This window comes from Scatophagus argus, chromosome 22 (assembly GCF_020382885.2).
Source record: "Scatophagus argus isolate fScaArg1 chromosome 22, fScaArg1.pri, whole genome shotgun sequence".
NCBI classification, from domain to species: Eukaryota; Metazoa; Chordata; class Actinopteri; family Scatophagidae; genus Scatophagus; species Scatophagus argus.
This window is the reverse complement of record NC_058514.1, coordinates 4,217,581-4,239,850: the sequence shown is the minus strand read 5'-3', so window position 1 is coordinate 4,239,850 and position 22,270 is coordinate 4,217,581. Positions and strand designations below refer to the sequence as shown.

At 41.7% G+C, this 22,270-nt stretch overlaps 3 protein-coding genes across 15 annotated transcripts in view; 1 reads left to right on the top strand and 2 right to left on the bottom strand.

Moving 5' to 3' along the window:
* LOC124054021 (liprin-beta-1-like) overlaps nucleotides 1–6,605 on the top strand; it is an 86,908-nt gene extending 80,303 nt beyond the window's left edge. For all 4 annotated transcript variants that reach the window (XM_046379663.1, XM_046379664.1, XM_046379662.1 and 1 more), the window contains 13 exons: nucleotides 300–336; nucleotides 616–763; nucleotides 1,422–1,557; nucleotides 1,645–1,767; nucleotides 1,932–2,082; nucleotides 2,771–2,882; nucleotides 2,962–3,050; nucleotides 3,244–3,366; nucleotides 3,473–3,598; nucleotides 3,996–4,184; nucleotides 4,899–5,060; nucleotides 5,177–5,242; nucleotides 5,334–6,605. In XM_046379663.1, coding sequence (XP_046235619.1) covers nucleotides 300–336; nucleotides 616–763; nucleotides 1,422–1,557; nucleotides 1,645–1,767; nucleotides 1,932–2,082; nucleotides 2,771–2,882; nucleotides 2,962–3,050; nucleotides 3,244–3,366; nucleotides 3,473–3,598; nucleotides 3,996–4,184; nucleotides 4,899–5,060; nucleotides 5,177–5,242; nucleotides 5,334–5,423 — 1,552 coding nt within the window. In that variant the 3' untranslated portion in view covers nucleotides 5,424–6,605. The remainder of the gene's footprint in view (nucleotides 1–299; nucleotides 337–615; nucleotides 764–1,421; nucleotides 1,558–1,644; nucleotides 1,768–1,931; nucleotides 2,083–2,770; nucleotides 2,883–2,961; nucleotides 3,051–3,243; nucleotides 3,367–3,472; nucleotides 3,599–3,995; nucleotides 4,185–4,898; nucleotides 5,061–5,176; nucleotides 5,243–5,333) is intronic.
* A 78-nt stretch (nucleotides 6,606–6,683) lies between these two features.
* On the bottom strand, nucleotides 6,684–11,849 carry LOC124054030 (NADH-cytochrome b5 reductase 3). Its single transcript, XM_046379681.1, has 9 exons — nucleotides 11,691–11,849; nucleotides 11,282–11,407; nucleotides 11,051–11,123; nucleotides 10,355–10,461; nucleotides 10,134–10,263; nucleotides 9,930–10,013; nucleotides 9,112–9,197; nucleotides 8,851–8,950; nucleotides 6,684–7,479 (listed from the first exon to the last, which is right to left on the bottom strand). The coding sequence occupies exons 1-9, from the start codon at nucleotides 11,709–11,711 to the stop codon at nucleotides 7,307–7,309; spliced, it is 900 nt and encodes a 299-aa protein (XP_046235637.1). The 5' UTR covers nucleotides 11,712–11,849; the 3' UTR covers nucleotides 6,684–7,306.
* A 1,428-nt stretch (nucleotides 11,850–13,277) lies between these two features.
* syt1a (synaptotagmin Ia) overlaps nucleotides 13,278–22,270 on the bottom strand; it is a 155,753-nt gene continuing 146,760 nt past the window's right edge. For all 10 annotated transcript variants that reach the window (XM_046379673.1, XM_046379674.1, XM_046379672.1 and 7 more), the window contains 2 exons: nucleotides 20,133–20,266; nucleotides 13,278–17,517 (listed from right to left, as the gene is read on the bottom strand). In XM_046379673.1, coding sequence (XP_046235629.1) covers nucleotides 17,311–17,517; nucleotides 20,133–20,266 — 341 coding nt within the window. In that variant the 3' untranslated portion in view covers nucleotides 13,278–17,310. The remainder of the gene's footprint in view (nucleotides 17,518–20,132; nucleotides 20,267–22,270) is intronic.

Genomic DNA, 22,270 nt, shown 5'->3' with positions numbered 1-22,270 from the left:
GAAATATGGAGGAAGAAGATTTTGAGCAAACAAAAGTGTATGCACACCCCACTCAGTCCTGACAAGAGGCGTAATTAAGCGGTGTAATGTCTAAAATTGACTGGAAGTTGTCCAGTTGTGAAGCAGTTGCAGCTAACGGGCCAGTGAGCAGAAAACAGCTTTTTAAATATTTAAATAATTCAGTCCACTTTTACATGAACTCTTAAACTTAACAGTACATCTTTGTTACTTTATATGGACGATAATCCACCACTTGGTCTTGACTGGAGACTAAACACTACTCGTTCTTGTTATTTCAGTTCTCGGGAGATCCCACAGCCGGGCAGCCCTGACCAGGTGAGACCAGAACACAGTACAGACACCAATTCAGTATAAAAGAAACATGAGTGTAGCAGTCCATGTGAGTAGCTTGAACTGAATGTCTGTCAGAGTGTTTTAGGTTCTTTTATCTTACTTCATGTAGTCACAAGACCAATCACAGGACTCGCTCTGTGAGCCTGTCCTGCTGTGACACCTACTGGTCAAATAGTGCAACTACACCTTTGTCCTCTTGCTTCTTTAATTAGAAATGTTACTTTTTTTTGGCCACATCTTGACTGTCTGTTTTTTTCATAGGCTAAAAATAAAGCAGGACCTGCTTCATCTCCTACCAAATCAAACACAAGCGATGAGAGTTTTGGCACCAAGAAGGCCCGTTCTTCTTTTGGCCGAGGCTTCTTCAAGCTGCGTGGAGGCAAGCAGGCAGCCAGCGCTCCAAACCTGGGTGATACTGAGCTCCTAATTGCTATATTGTCCTTGAACCTGTCACATTGTTTCGCTGTTATTTTACTGATCCTCGTGTTTCTTTTACGGCTCTTTAAACTGTGAAGACCGCAGCCGGAGTGCCAGTGCGCCTGCGTTAGGTACAGTAGAGCAGAGTGGTCTTGTTGGCCTGCAGTATGGCTGCTCTGGATTATACAGCTGGATGTGAACAGCACTGACACTTGAACCTACTGTTGATGAACTGATGGTCACATATTGTCATACTGTTCTCTGACAGATGACTTTTCCCACTTTGCTCTACAGTTCATTCAACCTTACAGTTAGAATAGTTTAAAACTCTTCTGCATCCTTGAATAATATTTGTGTTTTCCTCTGATGTGGGCTGCTGTCCAGTTGTCACTTATCCATGACTTCAAACCATCTGCAATGAAGCTTATTACTTGTCACTGAAGTTTTCTCATTCACTGTAAATGAGAAGATCTGTGGGTTGTGGCGTAGTTAAATCCTCTTTCGCATGGGTGATATCCGTTGTACGGCTGGGGTTGTAGTGGAGCTTCTGTAGTCGTTTCATTTGAAGCTGATCTGAGATGTGTTAGGTTGCCTGGCCTTGTTGAATTATGGCTGTTGTTACGTTAACATGTTTGTAATTTTGGTTACAGCCGAGACAGAACGTAAGGGCACGGAGCACTTGGACTTGGCTGGCGTTCCTCAGCGAAAATCCCACGATGGAGCTCCTCCACCGTCCTCACCTGAAGCCAAGAAGAAGTCCAAAGGCTTCAGGAAATTCTTTGGCAGGTAACGTTCAAGGGTGTGTCTGCAGTATTTAGAGTAGTATAATTTGATTATTTTTGGTCATTTGTAATGATACTGACACCTCTGCAGACTGAAGAGGAGTCACTCCACCTCCTTCAACCTTGATGACGCAGCAGAGATGGAGTTCAGGAGGGGTGGAGTCAGAGCTACAGCCGGCCCGCGACTCGGCTGGTCGCGTGAATCTAAACCCAAGTAGGTATTAAAGAGGCGTGACCTGTCACACCATGTAAAAGCTTTTGTGTCTGCCAGCTACTGTGAATACTGAATGCTGTTCCTCATCAGAAACTGCTGTTTCTCTGTGTGAAGACTGTTTTGTACCAGCTGACTGATCGTTGGTCCTCTTCTGTTCCCGTCAGCTCCGTTGACGTTCCCTTCTCGCGGTGGAGTAAGGATGAAGTGTGTGCGTGGCTGCACGAGCAGGGACTCGGGTTGTACGTTGCCCAGTGTCAGAGCTGGATCAAGTCGGGACAGACATTACTGCAGGCCTCACAGCATGATGTGGAGAAGGTGAGGCTCCCATCAGGAGGAATGGAAGTTTTATGGTGGTTTTTAATCCAAAATCTGTGCGAGTTATGTTCCAATACTTACATATTAAAAGTTATGGAAGGCATCCCAATTTGGACGTACTTCACTTGATTTTTTCATATTCAACTACTTCATACTTCTACACCACGAGAGCTCAGAGGCAGATACTGTACTTAAGACTCCACTACATTTATTTCATAACTTTAGTCACTAGATAGTTTGCAAATGCAGATTGTTAATACAAAATATAATCAACAAAATAAGTTATCATATACATTGAAATAAAGACATTTAATTCCATTAAATTATGTACATTAAATCCTATCAAATCAGTTTAAGTAACTCAAAAATTAATCTACAGTTGAATGGAATTAATTTGAATCTGTTCTTTTTAATTACAATTAACAATTAGGTTTAGTAGGTTTAATTAAAATAAATTCGCAAATGTGAAATAAAATCTTGTTTTCATTTTGAATCATTACACAGAAGCATAAGAAGGATTTAGTTTGGATTAGATTAAATTAGACTTGGTGCAGGCTTGTACCACAGGAGTATTTCTACACTGTGGTATTGCTGCTTGTGCTTGAGTAAAGTGTCAGAGTACTTGTTCATGATCCTCCTGAAAAGGTTTCCTGCGTATGACGTTGTGCCTCTCTGTTCACCCGATCAGGAGTTGTGCATGAAGCTCCCTCTGCACAGGAAGAAGCTGCAGCTGGCTCTGCAGGCTCTCGGGTCAGAGGAGGACGACCTCAGGGGCAAACTGGACCACAACTGGGTGACCAGTGAGTGTGGCGTCATCTCTTTTAATAAAAGCAACCGCAGCTTTAATTTACATTTAATAACGTTGGTGTTTTATTCCAGGATGGCTCGATGACATCGGCCTCCCGCAGTACAAAAGTCACTTCGACGAGGCTCGTGTTGATGGACGCATGCTGCACTACATGACCGTGGTGAGCTTTTTAAACCTCGTCACGTTGCACCAGAGCCTGTGTAGATTCTTGTAAAATTATTTGACATCAAAGTGACCAAGTTCAGTGGCAAATGGTCTTCCTAATAATTCTGACTGATCGCTTCCTCAGAATAAATGATTCAGCGGGTGACCTGACTTGGTGCTAACTCTCTTTTCTTGTGGCCGTTTCCCAGGAGGACTTGCTGTCTCTGAAGGTGGGCAGCGTTCTCCATCACCTCAGCATCAAGAGGGCCATTCAGGTCCTCCGCCTCAACTCGTACGAACCCAGCTGTCTCAGGCGACGACCCTCTGATGAGGTATCACACAGGAAGCCACAGTCATCACTCTTCTCTCCCGGTCTGATTTAATGTTCTGTTGGATGTTGCTGCCCCTGAGAACTTTTTATTCTCTTGTCGTGTCCAGAACAACATCACACCAGCAGAGATCTCCCAGTGGACCAACCACAGAGTGATGGAGTGGCTCCGGTCTGTGGATTTGGCAGAATACGCTCCAAATCTGAGAGGCAGCGGAGTTCATGGAGGGCTGATGGTGAGAGGGGTGGAGTCACGATGAACCCGATGAAACCTAACACACCGTGACAGCAGCACACTGGAGGGACATGGTTAAGTTAAAGGAATACAGGCCACAATTACAAAGGGTAGCTTGGAGTATTTGGGTGGATTTTGTAAAATTTTAAAATCACTTTTAGGGTGCAGAAGAGATCACAGGTGAAAGATGCTATAAAACTACAACATAGTAAGTTAGAATAAGAAAGTCTGGTTTAAAGGAGGTAACTTGTTGTGATTTGAAGTTGTTTTTTGTGGTCCATCTGTTAGTTCAGTTTCCTGCAGTCAGCACTGAAAAAACCCACACGTTGTTTTGTCTGACTGTTTCTTTTGTTGACCTCTCACCACGATGTTTTCTCAAATGCCTGCACGCTCTCAAGGTGTTGGAGCCCCGCTTCAACGTGGAAGCGCTCGCCCTTCTGCTCAACATTCCTCCCAGCAAAACCCTGCTGAGACGCCACCTGGCAACACATTTCCACCTGCTCATCGGCTCCGAGGCGCAGCGGCTCAAGCAGGACTGTCTGGAAAACCCAGACTACGCTGTCCTCACCGCCACCGCCAAGGTCAAGGTAACTGCCCGTCCACTGCATCACGAACAAATCTGTCGCTTCGCTTTCACCTGTCATCTCACACACAAGAACACTCATAATGGGACTTCATTGATGAATATTGGCTTGTTGTTGAGCTTCATCGCATGTAGTCCAACTTAGTCCAACTAGTCCAACTTGGACTAGTCCCAGCCTAGTCAAGCGAGCATGAACTGATGAAGCCTCTTGGATGAGAGGTGAAACGTCTTCAAAGACAAATAACTAAGTCCAGTTGCATTCGATTGAATTTCCTTGAGATAACCATGACCTGGATGAATGAGAATATTCACAGGCCCCTTCATCGCATGGTTAACATTTACCTTCGTGTGAAGAATGTCACTTAATAACATGAAATTTTTAAATCGGTTTTGGGAAAGCTGCCTGTAGAAGCAACCCCTTCTAGAACTCCGTCATTAACATGTTGGATCTTATTTGTTTAATGGTGCGGATTATTTGAACAGTCAAGCCAGCTGTTCCCAGCTGTTTCAGTCTTTTTCAGCTAATTGCCTCCTTTCTCCAGCTTCTTTTGTGGACCAACAGCCCACAACTTAAAAGATATTTATCGTCAGATAAGACACAGAAAAGTAGGGACTGTTTGGAAATTCGGCTCACCGTCTCGGCTCTACTCGAAATTGGTGCAAAATACTGAAAATCTGTCTCACCTGTTGCACAACGGTTCTCTTTTCCCTCCTCCAGCCTCGACGCTTGTCATTCGGTGGTTTTGGCACTTTGAGGAAGAAACGTCAGGACGATGGCGATGAGTACGTCTGTCCCATGAACGTGGAAATGCCCAAAAGCAGCAGCTTCCAGAGGGGAAGAGTCCTGATCTACGAGGAAAACCTCGACCACCTGGAGCAGGTACGCAGAAACTTCCACTGTGTACTTCTCTCACACAAGATGACTTCTTGCTTTTGAGTGAATTTCTCTGTTTTGTATCTGATTGGTCCATTTGTTTTGTATATATTTTCTGACAGATGGAAGACTCTGAAGGGACTGTGAGACAGATAGGAGCCTTCTCTGAGGGAATCAACAATCTGACGGTGAGACACTCAAGCCTACACACCTGAGTGGTGGTTTTGGAGCTCCTCTTTGGAGCTGCCTTCATTCTCTCCCGTCCTCTTTGTGTTGCAGAGCATGCTGAAGGACGATGAGTTTTTTCAGGAGATCTCCGTCTGCCCTGCGGAGGTCGACGTGGCAGAAGCCGATGACTCTGGTGTTTGAGTCGCTGCGCTTTGGGAAAGAAGAACCCACAGTGCCAACGCAAAGCCGTCCACCTCCCACCAACCTTTGTAGTAGAACATGTGAGAACTTTTATGCTATTTTCATCATTCAGAAGTACAGCCAGCGCTTTCGTGACCACATATTTATTGAAGCTGTGCATGGTTTTAATGCATTAATGTACCTCTTACTGCATTTATTTTATTATTCAAGTACTTGTGTTTTGTTCTCAGTAACCAGTGAGGTAAGCATACTTTACTTTTAGTTTATTTTGAGTTGTCATCCTCAGCTGCAGATTAATTTTTATATGTGGTACGTAACTTTGCTTCATGTTATCCTTTAAGACCAGCTCATTCAAATCTCTCACCTCTAGTGGCAAAGATGGTTGTGGTTGCACTTGCTCAAGTTTTGAGATTTCTGTCGCTGCGATGAGTGTGATGCTCACAGCATTGAAAAATCTCATTATAATTTATTTACTGCAGAGAAAACAGAACACGCTGTCAGCACAGTTATTTTTCAGCGTTTTCAGCACCAACATATTCTCAGTGTTGAGACAGAAATCTCAAAACCAGAGGAAGTGATTTTGTGCGCCCATCTAGATTTCCTCCGCTAACTTGAATGGGGATAAAAAATGGTTCAACTGTGCAGCTCTTCTCCACTTTCCAAATGGATCCAATTCTGATGGTGAATTGAGACATTTTATGTGTTACATGTTTTCTGTTTGCATCACGTGATGTTCTAAGTATTCGGTTTGACCACTATGTCAGATTAGCTTCAGAGCCTGGAACACTTCCTGTGGGCTTACTAGAGGCAGGGACAAACGGCCAACTAACCTGGCTCGCGCTAAGGCTCATTAACACAAACTTATTGCTTCTGTTTAATCCGAAAGCTGTTCACAAAAAGAAAGTTACTGCATGTTGACTCCTCCCTAAAACCACGAAATGTTTTGTATGTTTCTGTCAGGATTAACTAAATGCGATAAGTGTGAGTTAGTGAGACGTTGACGCGTTTCTCTCTGCCTCTGGTCTTTATGCTAAGCTAATAAACTCCTGGCGCTATTCTCCATTTTAACTCTTGGCATAAAAACCCTGTGAGAGTTTTTCTCTTTTATAAAATGGCATGACAAAGTATGGAAATTGTTGTTTTAAATTTTTTTTTGTAATAAAAATTGAAAATTGCATTTTCCACTGGCTTTAATTTTAGTATTGTCACTCTGAAACGACGCAGAGAGTCCTGTAATCGAGAATAACAACCGAGAAGTGATTTCGGTAGCAGTTGCTCTTTATATTGCATATCCAAACACATGTAGCCACTGTTACCAGACTCGGAGCAAAGACGTCACATCAGTAAGCAACACGTAATATATTTTAGCAAAATATCGACATCTTTGACGCGACGATAGACAGAAGGCCATGTAGCTCTGTAACATATTCTCAACAGCAATAATTGGATAACTGATGCCGTTTGCTATAAATCAAACAAGTGGTCACAATTCTTCAACTGTGCATAAAAAAAAAGCTTTGCAAGTGTTAAGGCACTCAGAAAACAGCCAGCAAACCTCAACTCCTCCCATACTGAAAGCGAACTGAGGCGACAGCAGGGTTTGTTCGCAACAGATTTGGAATCACATTCCTTTGTAAAGCAAACAAGCTGAAAACAACTACGGTACTTCTCAGTCCTAAACGAGCTCAGATCTTCACCTCTTCCTGATAACGTCACGTGGTCCGTGCTGTGATTCTGTTGCATGATGAATATCATGGCATAAATATGGTATACATAGTGCAATACCCAATGCAACTGAGTGCCTTAATGCTGTCAGGGTAGAGGGCATAATAACTGGACGCTCTGATACGTGCAAACCTCGACTCTGTGGTTTGGACGCACATCTAGAAGGCGAACCTGCGGCTGCTGGAGTGGCCCACTTTGTCCAGGTTTGGGTGGCAGGCGAACTGGATCATAGGCGGAGGTCCACACATCAGGATGAAGGTGTCGTCCCCGGGAGGCGGCAGGTGTTCCGTCACCATGTCTTCACTGATGAAGCCTTGGCTGTACTCCCAGTCTGAAACAGAGACATTTAAAATGCGGCTCAAAGACTTTCCATCCAATGTCATCAGTGCATTTATTACTCAAACCCCCTATTTAACATAGCTGAAGTGGGTGCTGCAAGATTTAGCATGTTTTGTTTTTTTTTTTAACCCTGACCCCGTTACTCAAGATAATCCACAGACCTTGTTGTGAGCAGTTTTCTGCAGGAACTATTTTCTTTCTGCATCACCGCACAGAAGGAAGTGTGCATCTACCCGTGGAGGAGCTAAGCTAGCTGACATCACAGGATACCATGAATGCTTACATCCCACCATGTCACGAGTATGAGACTCCATGAGCAGATTCACTGTGGCTGTGCTCATTCCAAACGTAATGTCTTTAGTGCCTGTCGTGTCTGGTCTTTGTTCATCTTAAATATAAACTTTTTAAGCTAACTTTGAAGAAAGTAAAAAAAAAAAATGTTTTACTTATTTGTGTCTTTAATTCTATTCACTGTGCATTTTAAGTTAAATATAGTTAAATATCTGTTGATTTGCAGAGCACCTGTTGGTTTTTACTTAAATTAATATGTCACTTTATCTCTGCACTAGTGACCCCTACTGGTGAGAATGTGTCAGATCGAGTACAATCTGGGGAGTATATTCACCTTTATACTTCACCACATTTCAAAGAAAATAATGTACTTATTAACCATTACTGTTTTGATACTTTGATTGGTCTTTCATAGTAACTGGCACAGCAACAGATTGTCTCAAAAAATACTGACAAACATCCATCACAATTTCTCAAGTAAAACGGATTAAAGTTATGAAATGTTTTCTTTCACATGAACAACCCAAAATGCCTTACACTATTAATCGATTATCAAAATAGCCACTGATCATTTTCCCGTCGATCGACCTCTGATTGATGATGACGGGCTGAGACGTGTCCGCTTCCCGGAACTCAACATGAACGAGTCACATGATCATCTATACGTGGAAACAAACGCCTCTGAGCCTCAGTATCACCTGCTACGTCCTCTATAGTTGACACATAGTTTCTATCAATCAGTCTGTCAATCAGCTGATGCGACAGCAACAAATGAAAAAGGTCTAAAATGTGAATCTCAGCTGGTGTTCTCAGTCTTTCCTGATAATAAACTTCGAATTTGGGGGTTTTGTGCTTTTACTCTGACAGAACAAACGGTTTCCTAGAACTTGTGATGGACATTTTATAGACCAAATTATCAACTACTGACGACAATAAAATGTGTTAATTGCAGCCTGAGATGTAAATGCAGGGAAAATATCTGAGCCAAATAACAGAAACTAATTGAAAACGAGGAGCTTCCTGTTGCTCTATGAAAGCGTCACGTTGGCGATGCGCTGCGGAGGGAACTTACCTTCAGGTGCTCTGTCCAGGGTGAACCACAGCTTGAACCGGTCTGGGTGGTTGACTTGGATCTCTTCCAGCTCTGGTCTCAACAGGATGTCTTTCTCAGTCTGTGAGGGGACAGGAAGAGGAGTCGGGTTTCAGCACTCGGTGCTCCACCTCTGCTTTGCTATAATCCAGTCACTCTCAACGACACGGGGAGACGAGTGAGTTGTAATAAAACAAAGTGCAAACACGAGCGCATCATGTGATCCTGGCTGATGAAACCGACCTGGTTGGCGAACAGCAGGTGACAAACCGTCTGGTCCTGAGGATCCTTCATCACAGCTGTGATGATCTGCAACATGGGAGTGATGCCTGAGAGGAAACACAGTTTGTCACATGTGCAGGATGCAGACATACAATCACCTTCATTACACAAACAATATGGGGACAAAAGTATGTGGACATATGTGTGTTCTGAACTGAGCTATGGCCCTTGTTTCCAATGAAGGGCTCAGGGTAATTGGCTTCCACTGATGTCAAAATTACAATACAAGCAAGTGAAGCAAGTACAACATCCAAATGGCTGCTTTTTTTTTTTTAAATAAATGTGACAAATTGTCAAATAATCTAGACTTAAGTGAAGATACATATTTGGTACAAACCCCAGTGGAAAATAAGTAATAAAAAAAACACCATAGTTTTTACTATTTCAATAAAAATGTGTGTTGTTTAGCTCTGGTTAATGTATAAATAAGCAGTGAGCTGACATGTAAACAGAATGTGAGTAATAAGGATAAGGATGGGGGAGGGTGTGCTTTGATCAGATACGACAACACATCTGAGCTCCTCCCACTGCAAACCAGCATGAAGAGCAGAGAGGGAAAACATCCAAATGTCTTGTGGAATAAACAAGATCTGTTCAAACCTTGCCTGAAAATGTTTTTTTTTTTTTTACACTTTTATGACATAAAACATTAACCCTCATCAAACAAACCACTTTCACAGTTTTTATGGAGTGCAGTGTTTGTTTAAAACATCATCAACCAACTAAATAAACTTCCTGGGTGAAAGACTTTTATAGCTGAGACCACATGTTTCTCTTACCTGTCCCTCCTGCAATCATGCCCAGGTGTTTGGTGGTCTTGGTCTCAGCTGGGGACTTTTTATCGGGCTGAATGGCAAAAACACCTGTGGAGGGAAGGTTCAGGCATCAGATCGGGCAGCTAAAGCTCAGTGTGTATCGCAACGGACCTCAAACTTTGCACCTTTTCCACCTGCTGTCTCAGGACATCAGGTTGTGGTGCTCACCTTTGCCCTTGTACACAAAAAGCCCACTGGGTCCTCTGAAGTCAATAGTGTCGTTGATCTTGAGGCTCTCCAAGTACTGACTCATCTTCCCGCCCTCTGGGAATTTAGGATGGACGTCTTTAAAGTAAACCTGTTGACGAGGTACAGCAGCACAAAGCGGTTTAGGAAAACAAAATGACACCCATGCATTTAAACAGAAACAACTTTCCTCTGGGCTTCACCTTCACCACCAAGTCCACAAAGCCTTTGTCGTCATCGCTGGACACGGGCGTATACGGACGCACGACCAGCTTCCCGTCTGTTTTAGCAGACAAATAGATATGCTGGCCTGGGGGAGAAAACACAGACATCACATCAGCAGCTCCACAGAGCGTCTTGAACGCCACTAACATCATGCTTTATGGGAATTTATTTTTATTTTGAACACAATACAATGTATATATAATCTAAAGCTAACACAGTAAGTCATTTTAAACCAAAATGCTTAACAGTCTCAATATGAGGATTGTGTGGTTCATTTGTCATATATGATATTAAACTGAATATCTTTTGGTTTTGGACTGATGGTCAGATAGAACAAGACATCCTGAAGACATCCAATTGGGCTCTGAGAAACTGTCACATTATTCTAAAACGTTTTTTGACATTTAATGGAGGGAGAGAAAAATCTATTTTTACAAACTTTCTTCATGATATTCTACTTTAATTTAAAAGACGCAAAACAAGGAAGTAGATGCATCAAATTACTTGAACGCAAGCACATCTTTTCCCTCATTCTTCATTTTATTTTCCTCTCTTTGAAGATACAAATTTATTGCCACTTAATTATTGTTTGCTGTAATGTAATTCCTTAGCGCTCCATCACAATGACTGATTTCCTCACGATAAATACTGCTCGTATGAATGTGCATACTGACCGATAGGGAGACCGAGGACGTGTTCAGGGGAAGGCAGGGCAAAACGAAACTTCCTTGTGTCATGACTGACAATCTGACCATGCAACAAACACAGAAACATTTCTCAGGAAGAAAGCGGCACTGAAAAGCATGTGAATACCAACACAGACTAACGGCGGTTCCTGAATGCACCTGCTGCGTTTGCAAACATAAACGAGTATTGCACACAGTATATAAAATGAGACTGGTTACCTGTTTGTCTATCAGCCGCAGTGCATATTTAATGTTTGGGTCCTCTAAGGTGATGGCCGGTCTCCTCTTTGAGAAGAAAAGTCTGAAGATCAGGTTGATGATGCTATCAAAGCCGCCTCGAATCAGCTGCCATAAAAGGCCAAAACACAGGAGAAAAACTCAGACTACCAGCTAGCATTAGCCACCAAATGCATGCAACCTCTGTGGGGCGTTGTCTAACTAATGTCATTTTTTTAAATATATAACAGGAGAAATGAGTCATAGACATTCCTGCGGGCAGGCCCACCGGAGCTCCCGAGCTGAACTTAATAGGGAAAAATTAAATATTAGCTAATGTTAACGTTAGCTAACGCAAAGGAGCAAGCTAAAATAAAATACGTCTTGCGAGCTTTCATTAAACTTTACTTACACCGATGATGTAGGACAGCATTTTCAGTCAGTTTGAGCAACTGCAAGGCCGTGTGCTAATGCCAAAAGCAGCACAGGATCAGTTTGCTGCAACTCAGACGGTAGTACGAGCTGTCTTGCTATGTGTCAGGCTGTCGAGTTAGCGAGAGCCCTCTCACACATCCGGTCATTGTTGTTTAAAAATAAAAGCAGTGTTTTAGGAAATAATACGTAATGTTTTATTTTTAAACTCATAGCAAGTCAGTTATCACAGTTAATATATTTAATGACAAATAAGACACGAACTTTATTTGTTTGTTCAACCTGAAGTAATACTGTCTGTATTTTTGATTAACAAACCGTTCAACATAAACTGAAGGTAGCACAACTTCCGGTATCATAACGGCTTATGCTGCGGCCTTGACGACGCCGAGGCTCAAACGTCACTTCCACATGTCAGACCTGGATTTTCAGAATAAATCTCTTCAATAAACGCAGTAAAATGAAGAAAACGCCCAAACTTCTCAGAATAAAAGTCCACGATAAATAAGTCCATCAGTTTCCTGTGGCGAATCATTAGAGACAATATCGGCATATGATGTGTCATATGAGTGTGACACAGTGTTGCTTTGTTCATTCCTCAGCCTAATTTGATCATTCGGCTTTGATAATTTCAAATCAGACCACACAAACAGCAGTAAACCTTTAAATCCCACCTATCACCACTGGCAAAAATGTAGTTTTTATTTATGTGTATATAAACAACATCTAAATATGTTTTTATTCTTATTTATTAATAAGTTATGTAATGTTTAAGGTGGTTTATCTGCATGGGTTCATGTGCTTCCGATCGTGGCTGTGGTGCTTCAGTTTCCCAGCATGTGATAAAGTTTATCATGTATAAATCTTTAACAGTTTCCTCTGTTTTTAGTGTGCTTGAAATAACATCTCACACTTGCAAAATAATCGCAGTCGTTTGACATTTGGTCAGTTTTGTTGCTGAAGTTATTTATATTTCATGCAAGAACTCAAAATATCTTCATTCATCAATTGGTCAGAAAAGTGGATAAACTACGTCTTAATATTCACTGGATGTTCTTTACTTAAGAGGCCTTTAACACTCAAATGAGCTTCATTTCATCGCAGCAACCTGAAATCCATAAACCTACAAGCACCGGAAGCTCTCATCATCAGATTCACTCTCAGCTGCGATGTGACATCCTGCATTTGGTGGGAGGACAAACTCTCGTCCCCGTTTTCCGGCTCTGGTGGACATCAGTGAATATTCACTAATAGAAACTGATGTGTGCCCAAAGCCAATGGAAAACATGATCCCTTTTCTGTTGTCCGTTGCTGTGCTCCTTTACACCCGTTAGATGGCAGTAGTGACCTTGTTGACAGGCTTGTCTGGATGACTCAAAGCCAAGTCACAGCAAACATGATCATTAAAAAGTGGAATTTGTCATGCGAGTGACAGCATGCGGACACTTCTTCTTCGTGACGTGGCCTGAGTCACGCTTCAGTCCTGAACAAACACCGCAGTGGTTTGGTTCGTTGTTTGCTCTATGAGAGGCGCCGCTCCAAGTATGACATGATAAGCTTCTGTATCAACAGGAAATAAAACATTTTTATTGATCATTTGTGTATATGAAGTTATATAACAACAGTCAGAAAACTCCACAGAGTGAATCACTACACAAAGTGAAACAAAACTGTAAAACACCTCGTCAAAAATGAAGGTATACACAGCAAATATAACCGTCAGCGGCTCGCCGTCACCGCGAGCGATATGGCAGGAAAAAACACCCCGAACAGTTCTACAAGATTACAGAGAAAATTTCCACACACAAAATACTCAAGCAGGCAGTTGATATACACAAAGGCAACTAGGATCTTTCTACAGCATCAGATTCTAATACTTTACACAGCTTTGTTGTTGGAAGGTCAGTGTCACTGGAGAGAATCTGGAGTTCCTTGTCACACAGAGAGCTTGAGAAGGTCATTTTCTTTCCACAACAGGAGAATTTAGGGTTTGATTATGCGTGCATACTTTGGTAGGAAATCGCGATAAGAGGAGCACTGCGTTGCGGGGAGCGTGATGGCTTTTGCTTTGAGGTGTTTCCACGCACCTCCACGCAGTCCGACGTGTCCGCAACGCCGCCCTTCACTCAATTCCCTGATTCGTTTCTGCACGTTTCTGTTTGTGCTGTCGCGATTCCGCTTTGATCGGATTATTCCCGTTTTTGCATTCATGTTGAATTGCTCAGGCCACTTTTACAGAGCCTCTACCTTGTCTACTTAAATCCTTTTTTTATTATTCTTATTTAAATCTGAAGCTGTACTGGAATTCATGAATCTACATATGTGAAACATGTCAAATAAAATCATCCATCGGTTGCAGGGGGATTGGCAATGCAGCTGTGTTTTAGTATATTCAGTGGTTTTGGAATGCTATCAGGCAGGGGAGATTTTACCCCAAAGGGTTATGGAGAACAAAATATATAATAGTTGAAAAAATATAAACAAAATTACTTTTTTCTTCTTCTCTGTTTTACAACAAAAAGTGCAAAGTACATCTAATCTCACGGTTAAAGTAATCTACACCAACACAGTCCATACTGTACATTCAGACATTTCATCTCAAATATAAAAGGGGTTTTTGAATAAACAGAGCAGTTAACAAATAAAAAAAGAAATCCATAATAAAGATGACGTAATGGTGATGAGATATCGTCTATGGATGGCAGACAGATAAAACGATATCTGCGGCTGAATAATCATATTCATGTCACTTTATATTCATTCTAGATATACATTTTTAACACATTTATGTAAATATATACACGGAACTTTAAGGGGATATTTAAATGTAGAATCTCGTTTGGTATTGAACTAATACTCCCTGAAGCTTCTGATGCCGGAACTGTGTGCAAGAGGAGAAAACGTATCCGCGAAAAGGGAGGGAACCCCGAACAGAGGTGTCAAGCTCCAGCCTACAAGCTGAACCTGGTGTGCTGTGTCCTAACCGTTTCAGTGGCCAGGGTAACATCTCTCTGGACCGGAATCATCCTCCATAGAGTTAGAATCTTTGTTTATTTATTTTAATTTTTTCCTTTTCTCGGGCAGTGCCACCCATGTTAACACTATGGGATGAACATACAGATATTGCACAGTGCTCAACAAAATGCTGTGTGAAGCGACCCCGCTCGTCTTTTCATTTCGTTTTGTTTTCATCACGGGGGGTGTGGGGGGCCCGCGGGGAAACCGGGCGACGCCACGCGCTCTCTCTTCCTCCGCGTGTAGAAGGGAAAATGGCATTAAACGCTACGACATCACTACAGAACAAACCGGCTTCGCTACCTACTGATAAGTCTACATGTCTAAGCACACACGGCAGTCACAGTGATACACAAAGCAGTCCTCAGAGACTCATATGGAATGACGAGTAGCTTTTTCATAATAGTGCTATCAACTACACAATAACATTGAAAACATTTAGAAAGTCCTCCTGAAGCTAGCGTCGAGTATATGCAAGAGGTTCCTCCAAGATAAGAGACTTCATGGTTTTCATGGATTAAAACTTATTCCTCTGCTAATTGGACCCGTAGTAAAGGACATGGTGGACTAATAACCTACGCAGACCATTAACTTTACGGTTATCTCGCATTCTCCTGGTGTAGTCCTGTGCCAAACAAAACTGATGTAACTGCTGTTGGCTGATTTGTCATCATTGTTTCCTTTTTTTTCCCTTCCTTCCTTGTTTTTTTTTTTCTTTTAAACAAAGCCGATCGAGCAGGCGGATTTCTGGCTCCCCCTGCGGGTGTCCTGAAACCAAGGCCAGCCAACAATCCTCCAAACAAAAAACAAAAACAAAAAACTGTCCCTAAAGAAGTCAACAAGCTAGTTCAAAGACATCCAGTGCAAAACAGCAGCCACGTAAAAGTTAAAATTGGCAGTAAAACATGGCTAACTCTATTGTCACTGTGAGAAGGCAACGCAAAGCAAAGACTGCGATTCAGGGCACCATTGCAGCCAAAGACATTGTTCCCGATAAACCAAAGCTACGGCCACTAGCAAGTGGGAGTGTGCATGAAGAGAGGGTCTCCACATAAGTCACCTCCCTGGAAATGGCAGTGTTTAGAAACTCACTTCGCCTCCGTCAACGCACTCATGTACGTTGACCCAAAGTTTAAGCATCACTCTTTGATTTTCCTCTCCTTTCCTGATTGAAGGCAAGGGGACCGTATCAGAAGAGACAGCCCCTGGTGTCATAGATACCCCCCAGTCTTTAGTAAAGATTGTAAAAAAAAAAAAGATCCCCCAAAAAACCCAAAAAAACCATGCAGTTTACTAAAAATAGTCAAGACGTTGAATTGCTCTAAAAAATAGTCCTCTTAAAACCAGAGTCACGACTCTTGTTTTTTTATTTTTTTTGTTTGTTTTTTTGTTTTTTAAACTCCCTCTGAGAGATCGGACCCCTCGGCCTAAATGCGATTTACGTCCAACAACGACAAGGCTGTTCAAAGGAAGCAGTTAACAAAATATCGTCAAACGAGCTTAAGGACACAATGGCTACAGCTTGGTGCTTTTTGTTTTTCCTCTCCACGTGGGGTCAGTTTCTGAAGGGTTGAGGAATGAGTCGAGTGCTTTTTTTTTTTTTCCCAGAGGCAAAAGTTCCCACTTGTGGAAAAAGAAATCGAGCCTTTAAAACGTGGACCTGTTGTACTCAGAGGAAACTGCCAAATGCGGAGAAATGAAATGCTAACTGGTTCGTTTCAGCTGTTGTTTGTGGTAAGAGTGTGCATCAAGCTAAACATAGAGGTCCTCTGACTGAGCAATTAGTAGAAAAAGTCATAAGAAATCATGTGCTTGTATAATTCCAAGCAGCATAATTTTTCCCCCCTCAGAACCATATTAGTTAATGGCCTTTTATTTTGGAGTTTTGTGTGTACATATTCATCTTTTCTGCAATGATCGTTTTGCTGAACTTATGGCCAGACTTTGTCCTTTACAGTGTGAGTATATTTCCACTGGTGTCTTGTAGGTTGGAATATTTTTTTTAAGGAATGCAATAAGGTAATATGGTAGAATTTTTAAATCCTGGGATATATAATATTGGCTTTCCTCTATATCTGCATTTACATAATTTAAAATAGAACATCTTATTAAAAACATCAAGATATACACAGAATAGGAAACGGGTAACAACATACAAACACATAAACTAGAAATCATTTTTGTCTGCATACTTATATATACAACTGTGGTACAATAAATTCTTTCAGTCATGCGCTATCTATACAGATCATATTGCTTAAAAGAAGGGGGCATTTGGTCAGGGCAGTTCAGGGCACAGAGATGGAGAGGAACCAAAGAATAAAGAAAAAAAATAGAGAGAAAAAAGGACAAAGAGAGAGAGAGAAAGCGAGAAAACTAGGAAACCTGATAGAAAAGAAGCAGAGGATGAGATGTCGCAGGAAGTTTGAACAATTAGGACCGTTTGTGATTTTAAGAGCGATAAAGCTGAGAGATGTGGGGTAAAGAGGTGCAGGGGGGGTTACATGGATGGACCCATATATCACTGAGGTATTTACACATACTGGCTAAAGAGTACTACAAGGCAGGCACGGAAAGGGCCCTGCCTATTTCTTGGTGGAGAGTTGAGCGTCCACCTCTTCCTCAGGCTTCAGCACGTGCCACTGGGCGATGGGTCTCCTGGGGTTGGCCAGCATGTCGGACCAGTGGCGCAGCTCCGTCCCCGAGCTGTTGAGGCCCACAAAGACTTTGCCAATGGCATCGTTCTTGCCGATCTTGTCATAGTCCAGAACAGTTATAACAACTTGCACTTTCTGTGGAGCGAGAGAGAAGAGATGATGTTAATGTAAATGGAGGCGTCGTCGGCATACAGATGGTTGATGCTGATCTCTAAACAGCTGACTTGGCTAAGTCAGTGTCCTTTTAATAATCACATGATGACTAATTCGCTTTGATAAGGAAGGTCATGTGATATGATCAAAGGCTCATGAACAGCTAATACACGGACCTTGTGGTGAGACTGATTTTTTGTCAAATGCATTTTTTGATCTCAACACTCAAATATTCCAAAGTGCCAAAATGGATGGAAAGTTCTTAAAGTACTCTGGAAGATTTACAACCACGACAAGCACACAGATGGTTTTATTGGATGATATTGGTTGTTTAAAAGCTTTTGGCTTTTGTTTATTAAGTGTTAAGTTTTGTTTAGAAAAGTGCTCTATCACATCGAATTCAATGCTGCTTATTAGATTTGCACGAGCAGACAAGAGCTGTACTGCAAAAGTCAAGAGAGCAGCAAACATGACAGAAGTTATGTGGTTCTGATCAGCTGTAACAGAAAAGGACATCACAGTCACACGGTCACACAGATTAGTCTCTGTGCTCTTAAACCCAACTTAAATAACAATGTTTCTGGTCTCAACTGCTGTGTTTCTGCATTGCCTTTCACCTGCGATTTCTTTCCTCAAGCAATTGCTCAAGCAATCAACCCAGTTTTTCTGTTAATTGCAAACAAACAAGAAACTTAAATAGCATCAAGACTTGTGTGGCTGTGATCCACTACAAGCTGAGGGGTCAAGTCTGAATATCTAAAAGGTCCTAAACTGAGCACAGTAAGCACTGAAACAGCCGTTACTGTAGAGCAGAAAAACGTATGCATTTGTGCATTAAGCATTAAACTCCTGGCACTCACTCTAAGCAGTACAGTAATGCTGAGAATGAGGTGCTCAAAACATTTCAGACCAGGCTTGAGTTATTTTCAGAGCCAAACACGGCAGAATGTTTGATTACTCAGAGGTCCAAGATTGGGCCTCGGCATGTGTTTGCTCAAATGGACACATCAAAGAGGAGCGACCTGAACGTCCATCTCTGGCAGAGAACATGAATTAGTGTCACAAAAACGTTTCGATCCACTGGCGCACTGAGACAAGGCTACAGTCACCTGCATGACCACAGAGCGACTGCTTTAAAAGAGCGGGACCAAAACGCCATGTAGTGACACAATGGACAGTCTAACTAACTTCTGTTTGAAGCTGTTTGATTGGTTATTAACAGGCTTTTTGTTAATCACCGCTGACTATTCAAAAATGTTTTGCTGCTTCAATTGACTTATACTGTATTTTATTTAGAACCAAACTATTCACAGAGAGCACAGTGAACAGCACAAAAGCCAGCAGAAACAAAGTTTATAAAGTCTCTAGTTGCCATTATGGGAAAGGGTTAGTATGTAGAAGCCAAGAGATTAAAGCATATCAATGTAACATATTAATGTAAATGGTGTCACTGACTAATGCAAATCTAACTGTGCTATGTAGGATGTGGAACTACTGTCAGTCAATAACAAAGCTTCTACTAGTGTTAGGAAATACACCAATTAAAAGCGCTGCTTGCGATTCCAACACAGTCTTTAGACTGATTAGACTAATTGTCTCGCGGTCAAATTTAAAGGCAGTTAATTTGCAGCTTTCTATAAGCAGTCTGTATAAGTTTGTGCTAAATGTTAACAGGATCGGGGGCGAAAAAAGTCTGCCTGAGCAATCGATGAACAAATGAAAGTGTGTTAGTGTGTGAGACCGAGGTAACGTCGTAGGAGTGAGATGCAGTGAAGGCCTGATGAGGACGGTGCTTAAACACTCCACTCCAGGTTTACATTCACTCCAGCTTCATGCGAACGCACCTGTTTGGTGTTTGAATGACTGGTCACAGTCAAATTAAGTCATTTAAAAGTATGTTTTTAACTCTTGCAATTTTTTCTTGACTTTCAGGGGAGCAATACACCTCATCAATAACTAGTTTATGATTCAAATTGGCACTAATAATTATTTAATGATCAACCACACTCTTGGTGATGAGATAAGAAATGTAAATGTAGCCAACATACTGGTATCAGCAGCACTAAACATGGGCTCCACTTGGACGGGGTTGATTGGGATCAACACAGTTTAAATTGAATCTGAGGCTCATGGACCCAAACCTGCGATTTGTGAGCTGTGACAAGCTTAATCAATTTCACTCAATTACTGTCTTGCCTGAAGAGATAACGTTGTTCATTGCTATTCCTCTCTGGCACTGTTTGTGCATTCTTTATAATTTCCTTCAAAATGTCCTGGAAAAAGATTCATTCTTCACTTCTTTCTCTTGCATACAGTTGCTGCTGTATACTCTTAAATCAAGCTCAGAGAATAACATCATCTGAGGAATAAGTTTGTCAAATTGCGAAGCCAAGGCTGATTTAAACTGGGACGCCTTTGATTATACTGTTAGGATGAAAGGCCTCTAAACTGATTATCTGGTGAATGAGCTTCCACTTCCACTGATCAACTGTTTGCTGACTCCTGCAGTACACTTTGTGCCCACAGTATAGCACACTTACCTTTTTTAAGGGGGATTTTATAAACTCTGTAAGTTCTGTAAATGAATGACAGCATACCTGGATTTGTTCAAAGGGGACCTCAAAGCTAAAGGACTCGTTGTAGTAAGGGTTGAGGGTGTTCTTCTTGATTGTCGTCTTCTTCTTCTTCAGCCTCTTGCCGTTTTGCATCAGGTGGATCTTCACATATGGATCTGCACGGGAAAAGAATAAAGATTTAACAAGAGTTCAACACTTGTTCCCTGCTCAGACTACAAGCAACAAGCTATTAAAACCCTGGCACGTTATCGCTCGATGAAGTCGATATGACGAACCTGTTAACTATTTCTACATGTAGTGGACACACAGCAACATCAGCGTTCATTTGGAGTCACGTTTTTGGCCACGTGATGCATGGACGTTCAATTTCACGCTCCTTTTAGGTCAGTTTTGGTCTCTAGCACCTTCTGAGGGAAATATTTGCCTCTTTTTTGGCTTAATGCTTCAGTGTTTATCAGATAGTTGCTTGTCTTGTCTGTCATTTTGTGCTGGGCAGTAAGCATATGTTGCATTTATCTGAGGTTTCTGCTGCATCTGAAAACAACGCTGATGAAAGCCTGAGCCAACACAGCAAAGTTAAACCAAAAAAGGAACTGAAAGACACAAAAAACCTCCCTAAAGCTGATGGAAACTGCAGAGTTGAGTGATAACTCTCATCTGATATATTGTTAATATAAAAATATTGCTTGCAGCAGCTTTAAGCAAACCCTCAAACCTACAGTGCTAACATTAACAGCTCCAAAACAAGCACTGGGCTGTTGTTAAAAAGCATGGCCATGAGAGCCTTCTGTGTGTTTACATCAATCAGTTAACCTTCCCCATTCAAGAGCCTCATTTTCATCTGTCCAAATGGCATCTCAAGTGGCAGCCAAGTGGTCTGCTTCGTCCGTCCGTCCTCATCCTCTCTCGGGCAATCAGTTAGCGTGCCTGAAAACAGCAAACCACCCATCGCTTTCGTTTATGACGTGATGCTACTCCTTCTGATTTGTTTACCATCTCCAAATTGTCATCAAAACTAAATTGGAGACGAGGAGAGTTGGTTTGGGCTCAGAGTGAAAACCGACAGGAGGGCAGGCAGCAATCTCCTTGACAAATTTTGAAACGAATACCCAAAGAACAAATGTTCTTTTGGCTTTAATTGGGATCTGTGAAGGGACTGAGCAAGGCTGTTGAATTCACACACATTAAAAAAAAAAAATCCTAATTAGTCCAAAGGAAGAAATGAATGTAATAAATCCCACTTTGATTTCCAGTGGCCTACAAAAAGGATCCAAAAGATGAATGAGGATTAATTAATTAGTATGATCCTTCACATTTTTCCCCACTAAACACAATCTGCTGTATCAGTTGGATGGTCTTATTCATTTAGAAAGTGAGAAACTGCGTTACGGTCATTTACACCTTAAAGAAGAAGAACGGACATCAAGAGCTTCTGGCCGGTTGACAACAGTGTCATACTGTATGATGTCACAACCCCTGAACTCAGCTGTTTGAGCAAGTCAACTTCACCTGTTGAACAGGGCCAAAATAACCCGTCTACAAACTAAAAAGAAACCAGGCCACAGTCGACTTCAGGTGCAATCTGATTTCTTCATGTAGACGAGGAGCCAAACTTCTGCATCTCGGTCGAGTGTGGAAGTTCCTTAAGCTGCAGGTCCTCTAATGGTCACCAGATGCTCCATTAAGAAAAACTACTGACTTTACCGAAGTGAACGGAAAAACATGCTGCTCAGTAGCTATTTTTACTTCATTTAGCAGAATGTAAATATGTCGGTGGAAACTTTTAGAATCATTGTCCCATTATCAGTATACTCAAACAGAATAATGTTTTGAGATGTGTTTGCTGGATCAACAGGATTCTCTTAAAGTCATCTATGATGGCTGTCATTTGCTCCTCACAGACCTCAGATCAGTAGTTTTTGACACCTGACAGAACATGGGGCAGAATATTATATTTGTTGTAGAAAATGCATTATACATAAATGTACGGGGAACAGCAAAACAGAAATCTTTCATTATTAAAACATCAATATAAATGAAAAAAAAATGACCAAACAAAACACAGCTTATGGTTTTTAGTGTGAAAAATGTTGACCAGGCTGTTGAGAAGTCTGGTTCCACATTAATGACCACGATATGAGCTACAGAAAAAAATGAAT

Excerpts from the sequence above, each read along its gene's own strand:
- LOC124054030 (XM_046379681.1), bottom strand. The coding sequence starts at position 11,711 with ATGCTGTCCTACATCATCGGT. Across the intron at positions 11,124-11,281 it reads TGCGGCTGATAGACAAACAG|ATTGTCAGTCATGACACAAG; the intron begins GTAACCAGTCTC and ends TTGCATGGTCAG. Across the intron at positions 9,198-9,929 it reads CATGATTGCAGGAGGGACAG|GCATCACTCCCATGTTGCAG; the intron begins GTAAGAGAAACA and ends GTTTCCTCTCAG.